General features: G+C 40.8%; 1 protein-coding gene across 1 annotated transcript in view; it reads left to right on the top strand.

Annotated features, from left to right (window-relative positions):
- The window catches only part of PHLPP1 (PH domain and leucine rich repeat protein phosphatase 1), a 214,558-nt gene that overhangs the window by 156,013 nt on the left and 37,487 nt on the right, over positions 1-21,058 (top strand). The window contains exons 5-10 of the mRNA XM_058691881.1: positions 2,200-2,346; positions 3,172-3,402; positions 7,398-7,600; positions 9,407-9,467; positions 12,301-12,396; positions 15,742-15,897. Coding sequence (XP_058547864.1) covers positions 2,200-2,346; positions 3,172-3,402; positions 7,398-7,600; positions 9,407-9,467; positions 12,301-12,396; positions 15,742-15,897 — 894 coding nt within the window. The remainder of the gene's footprint in view (positions 1-2,199; positions 2,347-3,171; positions 3,403-7,397; positions 7,601-9,406; positions 9,468-12,300; positions 12,397-15,741; positions 15,898-21,058) is intronic.

Below are 21,058 nucleotides of genomic sequence, written 5' to 3'. Positions count from 1 at the left end.
TTAGTATAAGTATGCCCTGTGAAATATTTGGGGCATACGTGACACTAAACACTTATTGATCTGAAGTTCTTATTTAACTGGGCGTTCTGTATTTTATCTGGCAACCATATTTTAAGACTCCTTTACCCTCTCAAAAATTGAAGAGTTTTTATTTATGTGGATTAAATCTATTGATATTTACAACATTACAAACTTAAACTGAGAAATAATATATATTCTTTAGAAAAATAATAAACCCATTCTTGTTAACATACGTGTTTTTTATGAAAAGTAACTTTTAGGGGAAAAAAGGTAGAAGACTGTCATTGTGTTATATTTTTGTAAATATTTTAATGTCTAGCTTAATAGAAGATCGTTGGATTCTCCTGTTTCTGCGTCCAGTCAGGTGCGCTATCACAAAGACCTGTACCATCTGGAAATCTCCACTGGAAAAGGAGAATGGCAAAAGACAAGTAGCGTCTTAGTATTGTTATAAGGTACTTCTGACCTTGGGAATCTCTTGAAAGGGTCTCAGGGCCCTCTTCCAGGGTCCTCCAGCCATTGAGAACCTCTGAACTAAGAACAATAGAACCTGTGACTCTAGCTTGTAGAGTATAGATCATGGATAATTTAATCAGAATAGAGGATAAGTTTTTTTTTTTTTAATTGACATACTATTAGGTCTATACTCTGCCATTTAAGGAAACAACTATTATAAAAGAAAAATCAACGTAACACTTTTAACCTGTCAAAGAGGCCCTGTGTCACTTTTCTGTTTAGAATAAACTTTATGTTGCTACCTAAGACAAAGCTTAGTATTTTTTATCATAGAATTCAGCAGATAGGTCACATGACAATTTCCTTAAAATGCTGATTGGATTGAATTGGATTTATTTTTAAGATGTGTGTGTCTGTTCTAGGCATTGTACGTGCTGCCCCGTATTTAGTCTTGGGTGGTTTTATGAGTAATTGGCATAATTGCAATAACTAATCTGATTCTCATCTCAAATAAAAAAATGGAGAGGTTGGCAGTGGGCCAACAGGTTTCAAACACAGACAAGTTAAAACTTAAAGATGAGTTCTTTAATTGCTTGGACAATTGAGAAAATGAAAGAGCCATTCACAAAAATGGAATAGGAGAAGTGCTGGTCTGGGAGACAGACAGGCAGTTGAGTTTCCACTGGAAATGTGGCAGGGTAGCTCAGGAGATAGGAGATGGCTGTGGTGGGTTAGAGAGAGCTCCTCCCAGAGCAGTGAAATGATTTCTGAGGAAGGCAAGGTAGAGAGAGGGAAGAAACTGACAACAGCTCTGTGAGCACTATTTACCCTTGGAGTGGGGAAGAGGAGATGAAGAAGAAGAAAGAAGGCAACCCAGGAGGAAGGATTTGGAGAGTGTTGGAAGAGACCAGGTGAGGAAAATGTCCTGCAAGTGAAATGAGAAGGGCTTTTCAGGAAGGGGTATGTGGTTAGCGGTATCCAGTGTTGGCCTGAGATTGAAGAATGGTAATTGGTCCTTAAATTGGGAACTATGGAACTAGGTTTCCCGAGAGAGTGTATAGTTTCAATAAATTAATTTTTTATTGCAGGTGTGTATTTGGGGAGAAGTGAAATGGAAGGGTTTTTTGCTTGTGTGGGATAACACAACTTAAGAAAGGCAAGACTGCAAGTCCCTTCCCTCTCTCCATCATCACTTACTGGTGTGTTAATGAAGCCGGCCCAGGAAGAGCTAGAAAACTTACTCCAGCGGAACTCACCTCTTCACGCATTCAGTCTCATTCTAGACTGACGAGTTTGTTTTTATTTTGGGTTTTGTTTTAATGTTTATTTATTTTTCAGAGAGACAGAGCACAAGCAGGGGAGGGGCAGAGAGAGAGGGAGACACAGAATCAGAAACAGGCTGCAGGCTCCTAGCTGTCAGCACAGAGCCCGATGTGGGGCTCGAACCCACCAACCGCGAGATCATGACCGGAGCCAAAGTCAGACACTTAACCACCTGAGCCACCCAGGCGCCCCAAATTTGTTTTTAAATATAATGTATATATTTTAGGTGGAACACTGGCCTTAGAGTCTGAAGAGGTACACTCAGCTCTGTTGTGCACTTGACCTCTGAGGGCATGTTTCCTCCTTCGTTGAATTGGATTAGATGACCTGTGCTAAAATTATGTGACGTTATGCATCTGTCACATTTGTCTTTTCTTTCCTTTTGTTTCGTTGTGATAGGTTCACCAAGTTGAAGAGTCTTAACCTTTCCAATAATCACTTAGGGGAATTCCCATTAGCTGTCTGCAGTATTCCAACCCTGACTGAGTTGAATGTGTCCTGCAACGCCCTTCGAGCAGTCCCAGCAGCCGTCCGAGTTATGCACAAGTATGTACTTCTTTTTTATTTTTTAATCGTTATTTTTGAGAGAGAGACAGAGCAAGAGCAGGGGAGGGGCAGAGAGAGAGGGAGACACAGAATCCGAAGCAGGCTCCAGCTCTGAGCTGTCAGCACAGAGCCTGTTGTGGGGCTTGAACTCATGAACCACAAGATCATGACCTGAGCTGAAGTCGGACGCTCAACTGACCGAGCCACCCAGGCGCCCCTACACAAGTGCGTCCTTGAAGCCCCACCCCACTGTATCCCTCGGAAACCCCCGGGAAGCTGCATCGAGCCGCAGCACGTGAAATTAGCCAACCTGTTATGTTGGGTGTGTAAGTCTTGACCCCAAATCCAGAGAGCAGGGTGTTGGGCAGAGTTCATGTCTTAGCTTTTACACTCTATAGGGTCGTAAAATATTAAAATATCCTTGTTTAGAGCTGAAGATCCCCACAGATGAGTGTGCCTACCCATGGGACAAGGGCTTCCTTTCTCTTTTTCTGACTTCTGTTGAGTTCTAAGAATTTAAAATAACAACGAAAGATGGGTATTTGGGCTGATTCTCACTGCATTTAGCTCACGTTGTTGCTATTTGTGCCTGTCCAAGTTAGGGAGATTGGTCATATTTTGGTTTTCAATAAAAGATTAAGATACTTATCTCTGATCTTTTCTGTCTGGTATATTACTGCCTCAGGCGCTGCCCTTACGCATTTTGCAAAAGATCTAGTTCATTTTCTTTTTCTAATAATATGATCTATACCTGTGGAACTGGTATGTTGATAATAAACATGTAAAATTTACACGTTCTCTTCCTTATTCTGTTTTCTTTAACAGCCTACAGACATTTTTGTTGGATGGAAACTTTCTCCAGGCCCTTCCTCCTGAGTTGGAGAACATGCACCAGCTTAGTTATCTTGGTCTTTCTTTTAATGAATTCACTGACATTCCAGAGGTTTTGGAGAAATTGACTGCTGTGGATAAACTTTGTATGTCTGGAAACTGTATGGAAACCCTGCGGCTACAGGCTTTAAGAAGAATGCCTCACATTAAACATGTGGATCTGAGGTAACTAATTTTAAGAAATCTATCCTATTTGTAAGTAGTTGGCTTCGATCTGGGAGCGGGTCAGAGCTGTGGGGGTGACATTCTCAAGCAAGCTGGTTGGTTGGTTGCAGTTTCTGGTGAATGAAGACCCTGTCACGGAGAGCAAAGTGGATGTTTTTTCTCTTTGTCCTCCTTTTCTGTGGTGAGAGACAGCTAATACCATTGAGCATCTCCTTACTTTTTTTTTTCCTTCCTTGACTTCCCTAATGTAATATAATGTATTCATTAAATTAATTTGCTTAACTTATTTATTTTAATTTCCCATTTTTCTGTCCAGGTGGCTCTGCCCTTAGTTTATTGTTCTTTACAAAAATACAAAACTCATAATCCCTCGTTAGGCCCAAGTTTGACTAGAACCTCCACTCTCACCCCTTGCAAGAGCAAGGAACCTGCATTTTGAATCCTGATCGTGCGCAACTCCAACCAAAACCCACCAGCACGGTCCTTGCCACATTAAAGATTCAATCGTCCTTTAGTACGCGAGGATCAGTTTTAGTGTCTAATATACAAAGAACCGGTATACAAGGAGGGATCTATTCTAAATTTCTCTTTCTTAAGGAAAAACAAAAGCCTGTCATGGGACTGAGTTCCTGTAAAGCAGCATATCAGGCTTAGAGGTCTCATACTAATTTGCCCAATTTGATACTTTTTTCAGCCAAACTAATCCCCCCATTGTCCAGAGGTCAATGACCACATAGTCATCGTGATAGATCTTGGGCAAGATACTTAATGTCTCTGTGCAGCTGTGTTCTCATCTCTAAATTATAGTTAGTAACAGAAGCTAAATCATAGGGTTTGGGAAGGAATTGAGTTAAATGCCTCCTACTCCCAATGTCTTATGTGTTGTTATCTTACCTGATTGAGGACGCCTTCCTCCTCGTGGAACTCAGCTATCATTCTTGGCGTCTTCACGACTCCTCATTTGTCAAGGGTGTTTCTTTCCTCACCTTACTCCCCACTTTCCTCTGTGTTGATAACCCTAGGCCCTCACTCAGAGCTGTCGATTTTTGTCAGTGTAAAGAAGCATCATCTTTGGTCCTTTTCTTCCTTCATACGGTCTGACCTTGGAAACCGTTTCTTCCAGTCCCTCAAAGAATGGCTTCCTTTTCCCTTTCCTCAGACTAAAGAAATCAAGCCTGTTGCACCTGGGGAAGTGTTGGTTAGCAGTTTGCGAACCGGTTCTTCATTGAAGGAGGACAAATGGTAATCCTGGATCTGAAGTTGAGAACTTTCTCGAATGTGACAGGAGGAGACACTGAACACTTTGTCTCGTTAACTTTCTTTCTAAATTGTCAACATTATTTGTCTCTGAGTCACTTAGACTTAGAAAACTTTCGGTCTTAAAGAATTTAAGCCCTTTTAAATTGAGCCACCTAGATTTCTAGTTCTAATTGGGTCTTTTTAGATGAGATCGGTTACAGGATATTTAAATACCGGAAGCAGACACGGGACCCTCTAAATGTTGAACGGTTGTGCCTAGGTAACTGCTTTCCTCCAGGCCTCTCTCTACCCCTCCCTGCTCACTCTTGCCCGCATTCTCTCCCTCAAAATAAATGAACTTGAAAAAAAGTGTCTAGCACAGAGCTCCTTCACCACAGATAACCAAGCAGCATTGCTGTCCTTGATCCTTGTTAGCCAGTGTTAGCAGTTGGTTGGTACTTTAATTGACTGACCCGTCCTTGCGGCCTCTCGAATGCCCTGCTCTCCCGCACTCGTGTGTGGAGTTCTCCCTGTCTCGCTCTTCTCTTCAGTCCAGAGGCCATTCTGCCCGAGCTCATGCACTGCTTGCTTCGCCCACTTACAGCTGTGAAATTCCGCCTCCCCTTGCCATTCGGATGAGGTGCTTCATCCAGGGTTGCACCTTTTCTGACCGTTCTGTGTGTTTCGTGCGTCGGTTATGGCACTCGCCACGTACTTACGGTCTTTGTATTTTAAAGCATATGACTTTCCTCGCTCAAGTACTAAATCTCTTGACAAACACCTTGTTTTATTCATCTCGTAGTGACACAAGCCATAGGTCACCATGCTGATCACCACCATACCTTTCACTGTTTGCAAACTATGGGCACATACGTTCATTTGACTTTCTCAGCTGCCTCGTAGGACAAGTAAGGTGCAATCCCCGTTCTACAGATTCGAATTAGGCTTAACCAGAATTAGAAAGTGACTTGTTCAAGGTCCTATGCGATGAGCAGCAAACAGGAACTAGAATGTGATGCTGCTTCACACAAAGTAAATCTCAGTGAATGTTTATGGAATAAATAAAATGGCTGTGTTAGCTGAGGGGATTATTGAAAGGAAATTTTCATCACATTTTGCCTCTTTGAAAGTTCATCCTAGGTAATTATATTATTGTGTGAGCCTGGAAACTTTTGATATTGGGACCCTGGTAAGACTTGGCAATTTTAACTGAACATTTCCCTCTCATTACAGATTTTCTTTTGCCTCCTCATTAAGTAAACGCTTTAATTATTTTAGTGTTAATACATGAAATTACAGGAGGGAGCTCTTTCAAACGAAGATGGTGATGCCACATTAGGAAAGTTACTTACAGTGTAAATTAGGAAGAACACGGGACATTTTTTTTCAGCTCCTACAGTCTGTTGCTTCCAAAATGAGACTTTTTAAAAAATTCTGTGTACATAGTCTAGTAATCTCCTGAGCATTTGGAAATAGGCAAATTGCTGGGTTGAGGCCAGTTTTTAAATCTTACAACCCAGAATAAAAAAAGAAAAGCAAAAAACAAATCCTGTTGGGGACATTTAAAGAGGCCATATGCTATGCTTACAGATTGACAAATCCCAGCTCTTTGCTGTCCGTCACTCATCACAGTGTTCCAGTGACTTTATGATATTGCTAGTAGTAATTCCATTTTCATCATTTTATTTTATTTTTTCAAAGGGCAGAAATTCACAGCCAGGAGCCTTTAGCTTTTTCCTAAGCTCCAGCCCTCCTGTTAATGCTGTTGTAGCCCACGTGCGTTATTTCAGCACTTTGTTATGAGAAGTGCAGGGTTCTTGTTTGTTGGTTGGTAAAGGAGTTGGGGGTAGCCTAGCAGACTAGGAATTGAGATTTCCGTCTCTTTTTCTCCCTTTCGAAGTTAAGTGTGTCTTCATCCTGCTGATTCCTAGTCCCCGTTACTACTTCCGTATCTTCTTGGGAGCATCTCATCTGTGGCCACCTCAGTCCGTCAGCTAGCTGGTTCTCCTGGCGGAGGTTCTGCCAGTTTTCCCCTGTGCCTTGCTCTGTCCTAGATTTGTCGTCCTTTGTTTTCTACTTTCTCAGCGAATCCTAGATGCCAAATGTCAGTATTTTCTGTGCTTCGCTCTTTCAAGCAATATTTTAATGATGGAGATAGTTTTGGCAATCAGTCCTCAGTCTAAGCCAGCCAGAAATCCAGATGTTTGCATTTTCATCTCTGGTGCATATGTGGCTCCCATTCATTTCCACACACACACACACACGCACGCACACACACACACACACCCCTCCCGCCTTCTCCCTTAAATTCTGCTCACCTCCCTGCTCACGAATCCTTTCTCCTTCCTTAAACATTCACTCTAGTTGTAATGTGCCTAATGGGTTGGTCTGGGTTGTGTTTCTTGTGTTCTTTCAATCAAATTCTGTGGAAATAAATGATTAAGTGGATTTTTTTTTTCCCTCTTGCAATGAATTAAGGTAAAAACAATGTGTGTGATTCTCTTCCAGCCTAAGTGGTCCAAAGTGTGTTTCAGAATATATTGCCAAGATTAAGACCTTCCTGGAGTTGTCGCTAAAAATAGCCAAAGAATCTAGCCAGTTAAGGAAGTCCAGATGCAGAGATGTAAGAAATGATGGAAGACTGTAACATAGTGAGGCGTGCATCCCTTCTCCTTAGCTCACCGTATCAGGGTGTGGCCATTTATTTCTAGCATTGCGGTTAATTAGAGTCTCTGTTTGTGGCCTTTCTCTTCAAGACTGAACATAATTAGGAAGCTAATAGCAGATGAAGTGGACTTTCTCCAGCACGTCACTCAGCTGGATCTGCGCGACAATAAGCTTGGTGACCTCGATGCTATGATTTTCAACAACATTGAAGTTTTGCACTGTGAAAGGAATCAGCTGGTGACATTAAACATCTGTGGCTACTTCCTAAAAGCACTCTATGCCTCTTCTAACGGTATGTAACATACACCACATCAAAGTTTCTCTTTTGGTTCCAAGAATTTACTCAGCAACATCATTGCTTTGATGTGATGATGCCTCACTTTGATTTTGCTTTGCCCGTTTACTAAAATAAGTGTCAAATTTTGCTGCGATAAAAATAATAAAAGCAGAATGCTGGTATGGTATTTAAAGGAATCAAAGCAGGAGATTTTATAGTTTCGAATTTGTTTTTCTCATATTGTGGTATTTAGGTAAGTTACTCCCACTTTTGATTTGGCTCCTCTGCTTAACGGGCCTTAATAAACTATTTCTTGGACTACCTTGTTAGGATAGTAAATCTGGAACCGTGATTTAATATTGGAGAGTAAAAATGAAAGGAAGGTCCATTCTGGACTCTATTCAGGGTCTCAGATTTCATGTTCCACTAACAAAGGAGCTAATCTTAAGAGAGACCTGAATTATATACCCACAGGGACACCACAAGTCAAGAGTCTTACTCATTTAATGAGGTCTCTTCTTCAGAATCTAGAAATCATGACATTTCTAAAAAAGAAAAGATCATATGGACATATATTTGCCAACAGGAGGATTTTGATTCCCTGCAATCAGAAAACTGAGTGAAAACTAGTATTTAGTACTCCAAGTTGAACAGTGTTTATCAAGCACCCGTTCCATGCATCGTGCTGTGCAGGAGTCCTAAAGGATAGGGGATTTTATTTTTTAAATGAGTTAAATATTGTCATCTCACTGGAAAAACCAGCTAGACCTCAAATAGCGATAAGTCTCCATCACTGAATGGTTATAGGATTTGGATAGCCAGAAGGCACAAAGTGGGCGTGGAAGAGGAAGGAATCTGAATGTGGTCTGTTCGGCAGATGGGAGAAGACAGGGAATTCTGAACTCCTAGGTGCCTGCTAGAAAATGGTAAGAAGTAATTATGGGACGCATGGCTTTGAAGCTTGTGCAGTAAGCTGTAAGAACCCGTGGAGATTCTTAAGAGGAGGGACACATGATGGATGCTGTAAGACTGTTCCCATGAGAGTAGAGTACAGAGTGTATTTATGGGAGAAGAGTGGAGTCCTCGCCACCCTGCTGATCCCCGTCAGTGGAGTGGTTTTCCTGGGAGCAAATGGGAACTTGCGGTCAAGACTACAGATGTTGGTTTGACACTCATCTGTTTAGAGGTGGTACCTGGAACTGTGGAAGTAAGGTAACTGGGAAAGAGAAGGGAGCTGGCACCAACAGCAGACTTACAAAGCCCTCACAGCTGGTGTCAGACAGGTGCTGAACTTGTGAACGACACGGTAAGTGTTTGGAGAAGCATAAGGACATCTAGAAACTACTCTGGGAAACAAAGCCCTAGGTAGATGGTGGTGTCGCATTTCATACAGTTTTGAGGAAGGGTTTTCAGATCTGAGTAGAGGAAGTCATTGGTGACCCTTAAGAGCGCTGTTTCACTAGAATGAAGAAGGCAGAAGCCAGATGCATTTGATTTTCTGAAAGGAAATCTAAATGTTAAAAGTTAATCTTCTAGGTAAACATTCAGCATGCATAACAAGAGGAGAACCACAGTAAGTGGCTGGGGAAAAGGTAGGAAAATAGAACGAGTGGTTTATTTCAATCTCTGAATAAGATCTTGTGATTAAATTGGAAGTTCTCTGTACTTTCCTGTAGTTTCCAAGTTTAACAAATGGATGTATTGTACTTCCTAATGTAAACAATGGAGAATAAAGCGCAGTAATGATGTTCTGTATACAAAAAGAGTCTCTGTGTGACTTGAATGGTAATGTCTTTGTGGTTTTTTTTTCCTGCCTCCTAGAACTTGTACAACTGGATGTTTACCCAGTTCCAAATTATCTGTCCTACATGGACGTTTCAAGGTAAGAAGCCAAGTCCTAGAGCACTCTAGAGGCTGCTTGAAAGCTATTTAGATGATCCTGTCTGAGCTTCTGCCTAAAAACTTTTTACATATTTTGACTGTAAGTATTACAAATTAAATTCAATAGTTTTACTTGTCCTCTGAAAAATGTATGTAAATATCTGTCAGTTAAAATAATATTTGTGAAGTATACCTAAAAAATAGGAGAATCAAGGTATTAGGTCCCCATGGACCCGATTTGACCACCATGTTTGAGCCTGAAAGATTAGTGAGTTGAAGCTCTATGGCTGGAAGGTCTAGGGGTTCTTTAATATTATTAACCATATCTTCGGTCTTTTGCTGAAATGATGTTAATTTCATTTTTTTTTAATATTGTGCTATGTTTCTTTGATTTTTTTTTCCTTCCCTCTGTTAACTGTGTACCTACATCTTAGCAACTAAGCCTCCCAGGGTAGGATTTCCATACAGCCTGCTTACTTAGCTCATTTGCAAACGGGCAGACCATGTCACCTTTTATACAAATTCACTACTGCAATGTGTCATATTGACCCCAGTTCCCACAAATATTATAGTAGACTTTTTCCAGAAGGCATAAAACATGTATGTATACAAATTAGACTTTAATAATCTTAACACACAAAAATTGAAATTTACTTTTAACATAATTCCAAAGGAAATATCCAAAATTTTCTGAATAGAGGAGCCTGTGTGGCTCAGTCAGTTAAGTGTTCGACTTCAGCTCAGGTCGTGATCTCGTGGTCTGTGAGTTCAAGCCCCACGTCAGGCTCTGTGCTGATAGCTCAGAGCCTAGAGCCTGCTTTGTATTGTCTCTCCTCTCTCTGCCCCTCCCCCACTCATCCTTCTTGCCTCCCTCCCTCCTTCTCTCTGTCTCTGTCTCTCTCTCAAAAATAAACATTAAAAGAAAAGAAAAAAGGAAAACTTTCTGAATAGCCACAGTACATGACCCGCTCACCAAGTGCTAATTCATTTTAGTGTATAAAATCCGTTACAACTGCCATGTAATTGCTCAGGTGCCGAATTTGCCTTTCGTCCTGAAAATACACAAGCCTCGTTATTCTGATAAGGTTCTCAATCAGAATTATGTAAGAAAGTGTCAGATTTATTACAATTACAATTTTATCATAAATTTGTAATTATAAACTACTTTGTGAGTAGTGCTATGTGCATTTTTTCTACTAAACTCATGTCAGGTTTGTTTAATAAAACTTTTAGTCAGATTATTGCATGATTAAATTGTTATTTTTTCCTACCAATCTTGAATGCCGCATTAACTTTTAAATGAGAATGGTACTAGAGTGGGGTTTGCATGCATGAGTGTATATAAATACCTTGAACAGATGTATTGTAAGAGAGTCGGAGTAAATCTATTTACCCTTTGTTTACAGGACGTAATTAGCAAATGGTTCCCATTAAAACCCCTGGGTGAGACTGAATTGGAAACCCTGTCTTGCTTTTCCCTGAATTCTGTCCCTTAAATGCTGCTCGTCTTGCTTTGTAACTCTCATGTCCAGACCTTCACTATAACACGCTCTGCCTCATTCGCCTCCCCAACTATCGGACTTGCTCTCGGAGAACCTGATTCCCCTGACGTGACTCTGAGTCTTTCCCTTCCTCCTCTTCTGTATTCATGTCGGGTACAGGAACTGAGCTGTCCCCCCTCATGGTGTTTACTAGGTCCTCCAGAGCAAAGTCCCTGGTTATGTTTGTCACTTCTGTGAGTCTTATTGCTGTATAATGAGGTTCTGTACAGCGAGAGGGACTTTCACTCTCTTATCCTGGGAAGATGTTGTAGGGGTTAACTATAGGAAAATAAACAAATTGTGTCTTCTGGCCTTCAAAGCCACAACCATGTGTACCTATACAAACACTGAGCAGAAAACAATGCCACCTTTTCTGTATTTTAATGGAAAAGGTAGTATTCGTGAAAAATTAAAGAGCATTATTTTTAAGTCACACACAAGGCCACCACCTTTAATATCCCACCTGTTTTCACTTTTGCTCTAATACAGTCCCATCCCAAGCATCATCTTTTCATGGAATTGTTCACCTGCTCATAATGTACGTAGCACTTTACATTCCTTGTGCCTGGTCACTTCACATATTTAAAAAAGAAGAGAAAAGGCTACTCATCATCCATGACTAGGGAGGTACTCATGGTATTAGATTTGTCTAACAAGTGATCGGTTCGTTTAACAATAAAGTCAGCATTAGTTTAGTTCACTCGTTACTGGTAATTATGATTACCGTGTAATGCCTCAGTTAATATTTTCAAATAAAAATTCTGACTCTTAAGAGTCAGTGTGCCTTTTCTCTGCTGTCATTTCTTTCCTTTTACCTGTGATCCCATGATACCTACGAGAGTAGAGAAGCATTTAAAAAATGTTAAGTGTGAAAAAAGTAAATTGGAAAATAAAACTATTTTATGCCATTTGACTTAATTGAAAGAATGTGTATGTTTACTTGTTCATTTGTTTTTTCCAATAGAAGACATCTTCTTGCTAAACTTGCACGGGCTTATAGACTTTTTAGGATAGCAATTCCGAAAAACATACCTCTTTTTTTTTTTTTTTTTTTTTGAAGACTTTAGAAATGCTGTAGCTGTGTCCTTTTCTACTTTTTCTTTTTGTCCTATTCCTTGTCACACTTCATCTTGTGAATATAAAGTGAATATACATATCCTTTTGGTTAATACTCACTATACTTTGGTATTTCATTTAAAGTTTTATTCTACATAATTATTTACAGTTTCAAACCGTATTTTAGGCCAAATTCCAATCAACAACAACAACAAAATTGTATATTCTTATATTTAGGAACTGCTTAGAAAACGTGCCTGAGTGGGTATGCGAAAGCCGAAAGCTGGAAGTTTTGGATATTAGTCATAATCAAATATGCGAACTTCCTGCACGGTGAGTATTACAGATCAAGTGAGAGGGTCTCAAATTAGATCAGCAGTTTTTAAGTAAGTTAGCTTATTATTGTGAACTCCTACAAGAATTTGTTTTAAAGCTTCATTTTTAATATCTTTTCTCTCCTATGGTGTCTTTGAATTACAAACTTTCTTCATGCAGTGGACGATAGAGTGAGACTTCGTCAACCAGGCTTTCCAGAGCCATGCGGGGCCGTGCTTAGGGATGTTTTTAAATAAGCTTTGTTTGAAAACTCAGCCAACAATACGATTGCTTCACTTCTGTAATCTCAGTTCTTTCAGAATCTTCCACTTCTGTCTGTTGACTTAACATGCCTGCCTTCCCCACAAATAAGTTTTGGTTTTCCTCAAACATAACCTTGGAAAAAAAGATTATTAGATCATTAAACCTAGAAAGAGCAAACTAGATTCTCCTTTTCTTGGTATGAAAGAAAGGTCCAAGGACTTTTCTTTCCTTCTCTTTTCTCTTAATGTAAATTTCGTAAATTTTCATTTTAATGGCAAGATTTGTAAAACAGCCATGTAATGATGTCTAAGGCCATTGATACAGATACCTTCAGGTGAACTAATTCTAGTACAAAATAGTATTGACTGTTAGTGACTAGCCATGGATTAATAACAAAAGGTAGGCTATTCCAGTGTTATCCTATAGAATTTTCTGTGATGATGAAAATGCTATTTATCTTTTATATGAGTGTGTATCTCTTCTGTCCAGTATGGTATGCACTAGTCACATGTGACCATTGAGATTTAGAATGTTCCTCATCCTTGCGTATAAAATATACACCAGATGCAAAATATCTCAATACTGTATATTAGTTACATGTTAAAATAATAGTTTGGAGATACTGGGACAAATAAAATGTAAGACTGAATTTGTTTCTTTTCACCTTTTTTACTGTCGCTACTAGAACATTTTAAATGACATTTGTGGCTTGCGTTAGATTTCCGTTGGTTAATGCTGTTAGAATATAGATCTCATAAAAGAGATCTGGGTTACATTTCAATCCCTGGAAAGCTCAGTTAATTTTACTTTGTTCCTTGGCCATATGTTATACCTGGAATTTCAGTTCTATTTGAAAATGCTTTCTGCTTTAGAGTTTTGTGTTGACTGAGCATGTAGGTGACCCTGTGTAGCCCATCTCCATTATCAAGATGATTTTGATGGTGTGCCCTGTGGACAGCAGTGTGCATACGTGTGAGAGACAGACCCTTTCAGAAGACAAAACAGCAAAAACCATAATAGGCTATTACTAATGGGGGAAAATTTTGTTGGAAAAATCTTGCAATGTTACCTTTCTTCTGTTTTCTCTGTTCTCTTCCCCACTTCGACCCGCCCAATCCAACAGATAGCACGTTGGCATTTAAGGCCTCTGTTTCACGGGAGGCTCCAAAAAAACATTCTGTACACAAACCCAACAATTAAACAAACAAGATAACTGATATTTTATCCAGTTTTCTCCAAAGTTAATTCATCCTTGATTGGGTCTGCATTAGTCATGCTTTTGGGGGATCTAAACGGATGTTTATTCAAAATAAATTCTAAATGCCCTATTGTCGAGGAATTAAACAGCCTGTGTGTGTGTGTGTGTGTGTGTGTGTGTGTGTGTGTGTGTAGTGTGTGTAATATGTGGGACAAAAAGAATACATATCGTTTTCCTATTTGTAGTGTTTACTTGCACACTTTCTGTCAGCCCTATCATTGATCTAATATTCAGGCAAGACAGCAATTCATTAGAAGTTGATTTGATATTCAAGCTTTGTTTATCTAAGCCATGTATGTGAAGAACTTCACCAGACAAATTAATATTTAAAAAGTGGAAATGTACTAAAAGGAAAACAGTGCTTAGATAGTATCCAAAAGAATTTAGCTAAGTCCAGTAATTAGCAGTTAAGACTCATACTGTAGTTATAAAATCTCCTTTATTTGGAAAAATCAAAATAAAGATTTTCTCACCGGCCCTTCAGATATTTATTTGTTTAAGGGTAAAGTAAGTGTAAGTGTGTGTGTGTGTGTGTGTGTGTGTGTGTAGTAATAAATTATACATTCTACCCTCTAAGAATCCTGAATTGTACCCCAGGCCCAGTGAGACAGTAAAAATGGTGAAGCAAGTCCTGAATTACTGGTGTCAGGTAAATGACAGAGACTGCCCCCTGTAGTAGCTGTGACTGAATGGCAGTCCTGGATAACCTGTCTTGTTACACTGGTAGCTAAATCTTCAAAGGCGGGCAGGCCACACCCCTTTCGTGGCAGCCTGTGCTGTCACAGCACTGAGACAGGTCGGTTGCATCTTTGTGAGCGAAGGATCTAGCTTGATTCTCGGTGAATAAAGTTATACCGTAATGTGGAGTGATTGTAACAGCTCTGGCCGTCCGTGAGTGAGGTCAGAGTGCCAGAAGACAGGAGGTGGGGTGAGGCAGCCTCACTCTTTGACAGCAGTGTAAGTGAATTCTCACTCCGGATGATCCTGGATGCAAATGATAACTTCTCTTTCCCACAGGCCCCACACTTCTGTGTTTCACCCTGGGGCCCGTTTTGTTCTCTACCACTGTTGGAGAAGTCTGAATTGGTCATAAAACGGACTTGTACTTGATCAAAAAGTATTCAACATTTGTTTCCGTTTTTGATAACTCCTGGAAGAAACACAGCCAAGGTTCCAAACAGCTCTCTGAGTCTCGAGAGAAAATAGTGGATTAAGTGTGTTTTCTTCTCTTTAGGAGAGGGTCTCTGTTCGGCCTAGGATTAAACCAAAGAGGAGGGAGTGAGGAAACGGAGAAATAATTGTGATTGTGAAATGCAGATGAGGAAAAACGTAACATTTTATCTGTTGGCATTTGTAAAAGTTTAATTGGATAGAAGAATCCTCGTTTAATGTGGATCCTATGGTTAAAAATTGATCGACTGAATTTACTCAGAATCTGTTGTGGGTAAAACACCCGTGTTCCAGGGCAATACGAGAAACAAGGCCTACCGTGGGAAGCCTACAACCTTTTAAAGCTCGCCCAGTGAGTCTAACAAGGGTAGACTGTTCTCTTCAGTATCTCCTATGAAACTTGTTTTTTCGCTTTCACTAAGTAGAGCTTCTTTGTTAAATATTCCTGCTCATAGGTTTTCTTATTTACTTGTTTGTTCACGCAGTATGGAAAACACTGAAATGTAAGAGCTCCAAGTTTGAACTTAGGCTAATGTGAATTTGCAGTTGCTCTGAATGAATTTGTTTCTTCGGAGAGCTTGTTTTAAGTACTCGACTCCTGTTCATTTTTTATTCTTTGTCCCGAATTAGCTCTCAGTGAGTTTCCTTCTGTCTTGTCCCCTTTTGTGCAGCTTATTTTGTAACGGCGCTCTCCGGAAGCTACTGGCGGGACACAACGAGCTGACGAGGCTCCCTGAGAGGCTGGAAAGGACCTCGGTGGAGGTCTTGGATGTACAGCACAACCAGCTCCTGGAGCTGCCGCCGAACCTCCTGATGAAGGCCGACAGGTAACGCAGCTGGTGTGTTTCGGTTACTGATCTGAGTCGCCGAGCGAGCGTCCCCTCGCCAGCAGGCCCGTCTTACGTGGCAGGACACCGTTTGTGTGGGTTTTCTGCTCATCTGCCCGAGATTTACGAAGAGCACGGTTTTGCCAGCCACGTCTCTGTTGGGTAGCGTGTGGAGTCAGGGCGAGAACCTGGACTCAAGAACCTGTAGGTTCTTTATTAATTTGACTGCTTTCCGGAGAGAACAGCCTGGAGTCGTTCACAAGCACGTGTCGTGGGGGTGTAGCCGTAACACGAGGATAAGTCTGCCGCTGCTCCGACTTGTGCAGCTGCGGCAGTCTTAGCCACATTCTCTCAGGCCTCTCTGGTCTTGCTTTCACGTACTTGTGACTCTGGGCAACGGCCATCGTTTCCCTAGGGTTTGCTCAGTTCTCGTTGTTGTTTTCTAACCAGTTGTTCTTACCTTTACCACGGTTTTCCCCTTGCATTTAAATTATTTCCTTTTGAACAGACTTTTTCCAGGTAGCTTGTTATGTTACACTAAGTAGTTAACGAAATTGTTTTGATGTGAGGAGGGGGTTAAACATTAAGTAAGAGTGGCCACATGCAGCACTTTCCTTAAAGAAAGCTTTAAGTCAACTGAGTGGTAACTTACTTGGGAACATCTTGTTTGCTTCAGAGTCCTTGTGCACCGTTCTAAAAAGCTCCTAGCCTGATGGCCTGCATCATTGTGACCGCTGCTAATGTTTATTTTTAGTGAGTGACTGTGACCTTAGAGATGACATAAAGGATTGAACTTCTAGTATACCTCATGAGAAAGACAAAAAAGTTAATTTTGTGGTGCTTTTAAAAAAGAAAATAATGATGGGTCTTTCAGCCTTAAAATAAAAACTTGAGATGTGTTTCAACCTGTGAGATTTTTCATGGGCAAAAAGAAGTCTGGTTCTCCGAAAGTGAATTAGATACCTGACCATGTGTACCAACTCCCTGTGCTTATTCTTGTCATAATACTCACCACACACTGTATTATAATTTCTTGTTTACTTGCCTGTCCCCACTCTTAGATCACGAACGCTGTGTCCAATGACTGTGTCTTAATTACAGTGTTAGCCTCAGCATCTTTCAGTGTGTTGGGAATAAAACAGGGTGCTGAACAAATACTTATTTAATGAACAAAAGAAAATTTAAGGAATTTTAAATACTACCTTCACCTGTGGATTTTCATTTTTCTTCTATGTCCTTTAAAAAAAAAACTTTTTTTTTAATGTTTATTTTTTTGAACAACAGGGAGAGAGAGAGAGTGAGTGGGGGAGGGGAGACACAGAATCGGAAGCAGGCTCTAGGCTCTGAGCCATCAGCACAGAGCCCGATGCAGGGCTCAAACTCATGAACCATGAGATTATAACCTGAGCCAAAGTCGGATGCTTAACCAACGGAGCCACCCTGGCGCCCCTAAAAAAAACCCTTCTTAATCAAGAGATAGCGTATAGTGAAAAAAAAAAAAGTACAACCCTTCAGCATACTGCTCAGTGAATTTTCAAATGTGTATATGCCCCTGTAATCATCGCCCAGATCAGGATAGAGAACATTTCTAGTTCTCCTTTCCTTTTCCTTTTGTTCTTTTATCCTCATTTTAAAAAACATTTGTTCTTTGTACCTAATATAAGTTATAATGAATTCCTACTGGAATAGTTACAGAGAAATAATGGAATTGTGAGAAAATGGGATTGTTAAATTGTAATTGACCAGTGCTCTATCATTCCCCTGACAAAGGAGCAATATTTCAAGATCATTTAAAGAATTATTCTTACTTTTGCGTTCATATCAAAGTACAGTTAACCCTTGAACAACAGGGGGCGCCACCCCCCCGCCCCCCACCCCGGCACAAAAATCTGTGTGTGGGAGATGCCTGGTGGCTCAGACGGTTGAGCATCTGACTTCGGTTCAGGTCATGATCTCGTGGTTCGTGAGTTCGAGCCTCTCATCGGGCTCTGTGCTAACAGCTTGGAGCCTGGAGTCTGCTTCAGATTCTGTTTCTCCCTCTCTCTCTCTGCCCTTCCCTCACTTGCACTCTCTTTCAAAAATAAACATTAAAAAAGTGTTTTTTTAATCTGTGTGTAACGTTTGACCCCCTAAAAACTTAACTGCTACAAACCTGATGACCAGGAGCCCGACCGATAATGTAAATAATCAGTTAGCAAACATTTTGTATGTTATGTATGTATTCTATACTGTATTCTTATGATAAAGTAAGCTGGAGAAAAGAGGTATTAAGAAAATCATAAGAAAGAACATACATGTATAGTACTGTATTACATTTTTAAAAATCCATGTATAAGTGGATCCATGCAGTTCAAACCTGTGCTGTTCAGGGGTCAACTTTGCAACGCACAGCCTTTGGGCAACTGTAGACACATGGTTTTTGTTGTCATGAATACGGTGGGATTTGATCTCTTTCCCTGTGGGGAATTCTAAGTTATGTTATAACCTTGTGTCCTCTTTCATAAGAGGCTAACTAGGCAAAACTTGGGTGCGGTTTTATAATGACAATCTACTTGTTCTCCTGGGCGTCTATACTGAATCTACAGAAACAGATAGATGGATTCAGATTTAGGAGTCTTTGAGTGAGATAAAATCATTTCTGGATCTGGCCAAGTCTGATAAGTTCATGGCTAATAGAGTAGGTAAGTAGTGCTGGAACTCTCCAACAGATAATAGTGAGTCTTTATTCATTTTTGAGGATTTGATTTTAAAAGGACAGTTCTGGATATTTTTAATTCCCTAGAAGCAATCAGTGAGCAGTCCTTCAGTCTCCTTGGTGCTGGGGCAGACCTGAAAACACGTCCCTGAGCGGGAGCTCCCAAGTGTAGTCAAGGAGACTATGCTTTTGTGTTCAGAAAAGGATTTGGGTGGGACATCTGTAATGTAGATTCTCCCATCAGTGATTCTGCTTACTGGTGACTTTGTGATCCTGTGCAACTCGCTCTGCATATAGGTTTCTGCACGTTGCATATTCTGGACAGTTCCCAAACAGAATCTGTAGTTTGGAAGAGGAAGGATTGTGTGAACTGGAATATTTCTAGTAAAGCAACATGGAAAATTAGGAGCCACTGAAAGAGGACATTGCTGTCATGGAGAGTGTAGGCTGAGCTAACAGTGTAAGCTAAAGGCATTTAGGCAGAAATCCCCATAGACGGAATAGATGGGTCTATCCAGAGCCAGCTGCATTTTGGAAAATAGGAGCTGCTGTCAGGGGATTAACCAGCCTCTGTGCATCCTGGGAGGAGGGCAGGCCACGTGAAATGTATTTCTGGCACAGGAACGTCCTGGAGTAAAAGGCCGGGAGAATTACTAGGAGCAAGCATCCTCCTTTATTTTATGAGAGAAAAGCAAATGACCAAAAAAGGCTGAAATGAGTTTTTTCAAGAAGACATATTTTAGTGCCTTTGTTTTCCAACCACCATAATAGCCACCTCTCCAGCATAGTGTGTTATTAGTCATGACTCTGAGTCAGAAAGAAAAGTTAAGAGTTTTGGTCCTCACAGGCAGATTGGCTTATGAAAGGGATAGTGTGAAGCTGCCGACTGCTGTTTTTGAGCAGTGTTCTTGTGTTACTTGTTGGAAGACAAGAAACGCAACATTTTATAATGATTCTCACTGAACTATTTGCCACTTCTTAACGAGTTAATACTTCTTCCCCTTTCCAATGTCTAAATAATGGAGGTTTTGTCATCTAAAATTTTTTTTAATTGACTGGGGCGTAATCTACATGCAGGAAAATGTGGAGATACTGTATATTTGGTTTGATGAGTTTGGGGGGGAAGGAATAAACCAGAACTGACCGTTGCAGAAGGTCAGCCCAGAAAACACGAACTTCAAAATATGAAAGTGGGTTTTTGAGAAAAGAATCTCTGTGACTGGCTTCTTGCAGGTGACTTCAGTTGTGCTTGGTTCTAGTTTGCACGGTCCAGGCCAACATCCTGCGGTCCTGGTACCTGCTGGGTGCCGCGGGGCATTGAAAGTGCCTGACGTCGGTGTTGCCCTCAAGGGGCTAACAGTGAAATGCAGACTCTAAAACCACAGCACGGTAAACCGTAAGGAAAGGCGGGTTTTAGAGGGTAAGAGGGAGGGAACTGATACGGGTAGTTTCAATGGAAGCTCCTGGAGTGGAAGAACAAACAGCCTGTGGCTGCCGTGCGATGCAGAGCTGTTTGGTAGCAATGAGACTTTGCTCCGATCCTTCTCTTCAGTTTGCTCCGTGATACAAATCTTACAAATATGAGCTGCTCCTTGTTTCTTTCTTCGTTTTGTGATAATAAATTACTGTTGCCAGCTCCGTGTCTGGTTATATAACTGAGGAGAGGGCCTGGATACAGGTCATTGTAAGTTCTAAGTGGTTTCGCTAGCGCTCTACGTAGAACCTGTGCCCGGAAGCTGTAAGAGAACTGTCAGAGAAGCCTGCGTCACTGGACACAGAGCCAAAGACTGAACTTTGACTCCCTTTCTTGTGAGTTTTTCTTTAGCTCTGAATCTCGTCTGCTAAAACCAATGTCATGGTTTTAATTACATGATATTGTCTGTTAAGTGTTACAGCTTTAGAGTGGTGTATATTCATCTTCTTCACCTGGTGGCGGGAGGGTATCTGGTAACCAAATGAGAGAAGGGAATGTGCTTTAAATTAGGTGACTTTTTTGTTAATGTTTATTTATTTTTGAGAGAGAGAGAGAGAGAGAGAGAGAGAGAGAGCAAGCTGGGGAGGGGCAGAGAGAGAGGGAGACACAGAATCGGAAACCAGCACTGAGCGGTCAGCACAGAGCCTGATGTGGGACTGGAACTCACAAACTGTGAGATCATGACTTGAAGTTGGCTGCTTAGCCAACTGAGCCACCCAGGCGCCCCTAAATTAGGTGACTTTTAGTAATATCTCTCTCTTCCTCTGAAAACTTTAGAGCAATTTTATTAAAGTTCTTAGAGCTTGAACCGGCAATGTTAGCTTATGAGTTTACTCTCTGTATGCCTCTTTGACTTTTCTTTATTTTGACTTGCTTTTCACTGGCAGCTGTGTCAAAAACTGTAGACAGATGTGAGATGCTATGGACCTTGTGTTGCTGAGAAGCTGTGATTTTGTGTCTTATGATGAGGGCGGGATTGTGTTCTGTGGGGT

The sequence above is a fragment of the Neofelis nebulosa genome, chromosome 11, assembly GCF_028018385.1.
Source record: "Neofelis nebulosa isolate mNeoNeb1 chromosome 11, mNeoNeb1.pri, whole genome shotgun sequence".
Taxonomy (NCBI): Eukaryota; Metazoa; Chordata; class Mammalia; order Carnivora; family Felidae; genus Neofelis; species Neofelis nebulosa.
Note: the sequence above shows the minus strand (reverse complement) of the source record. Positions and strands in the feature narration are given on the sequence as shown.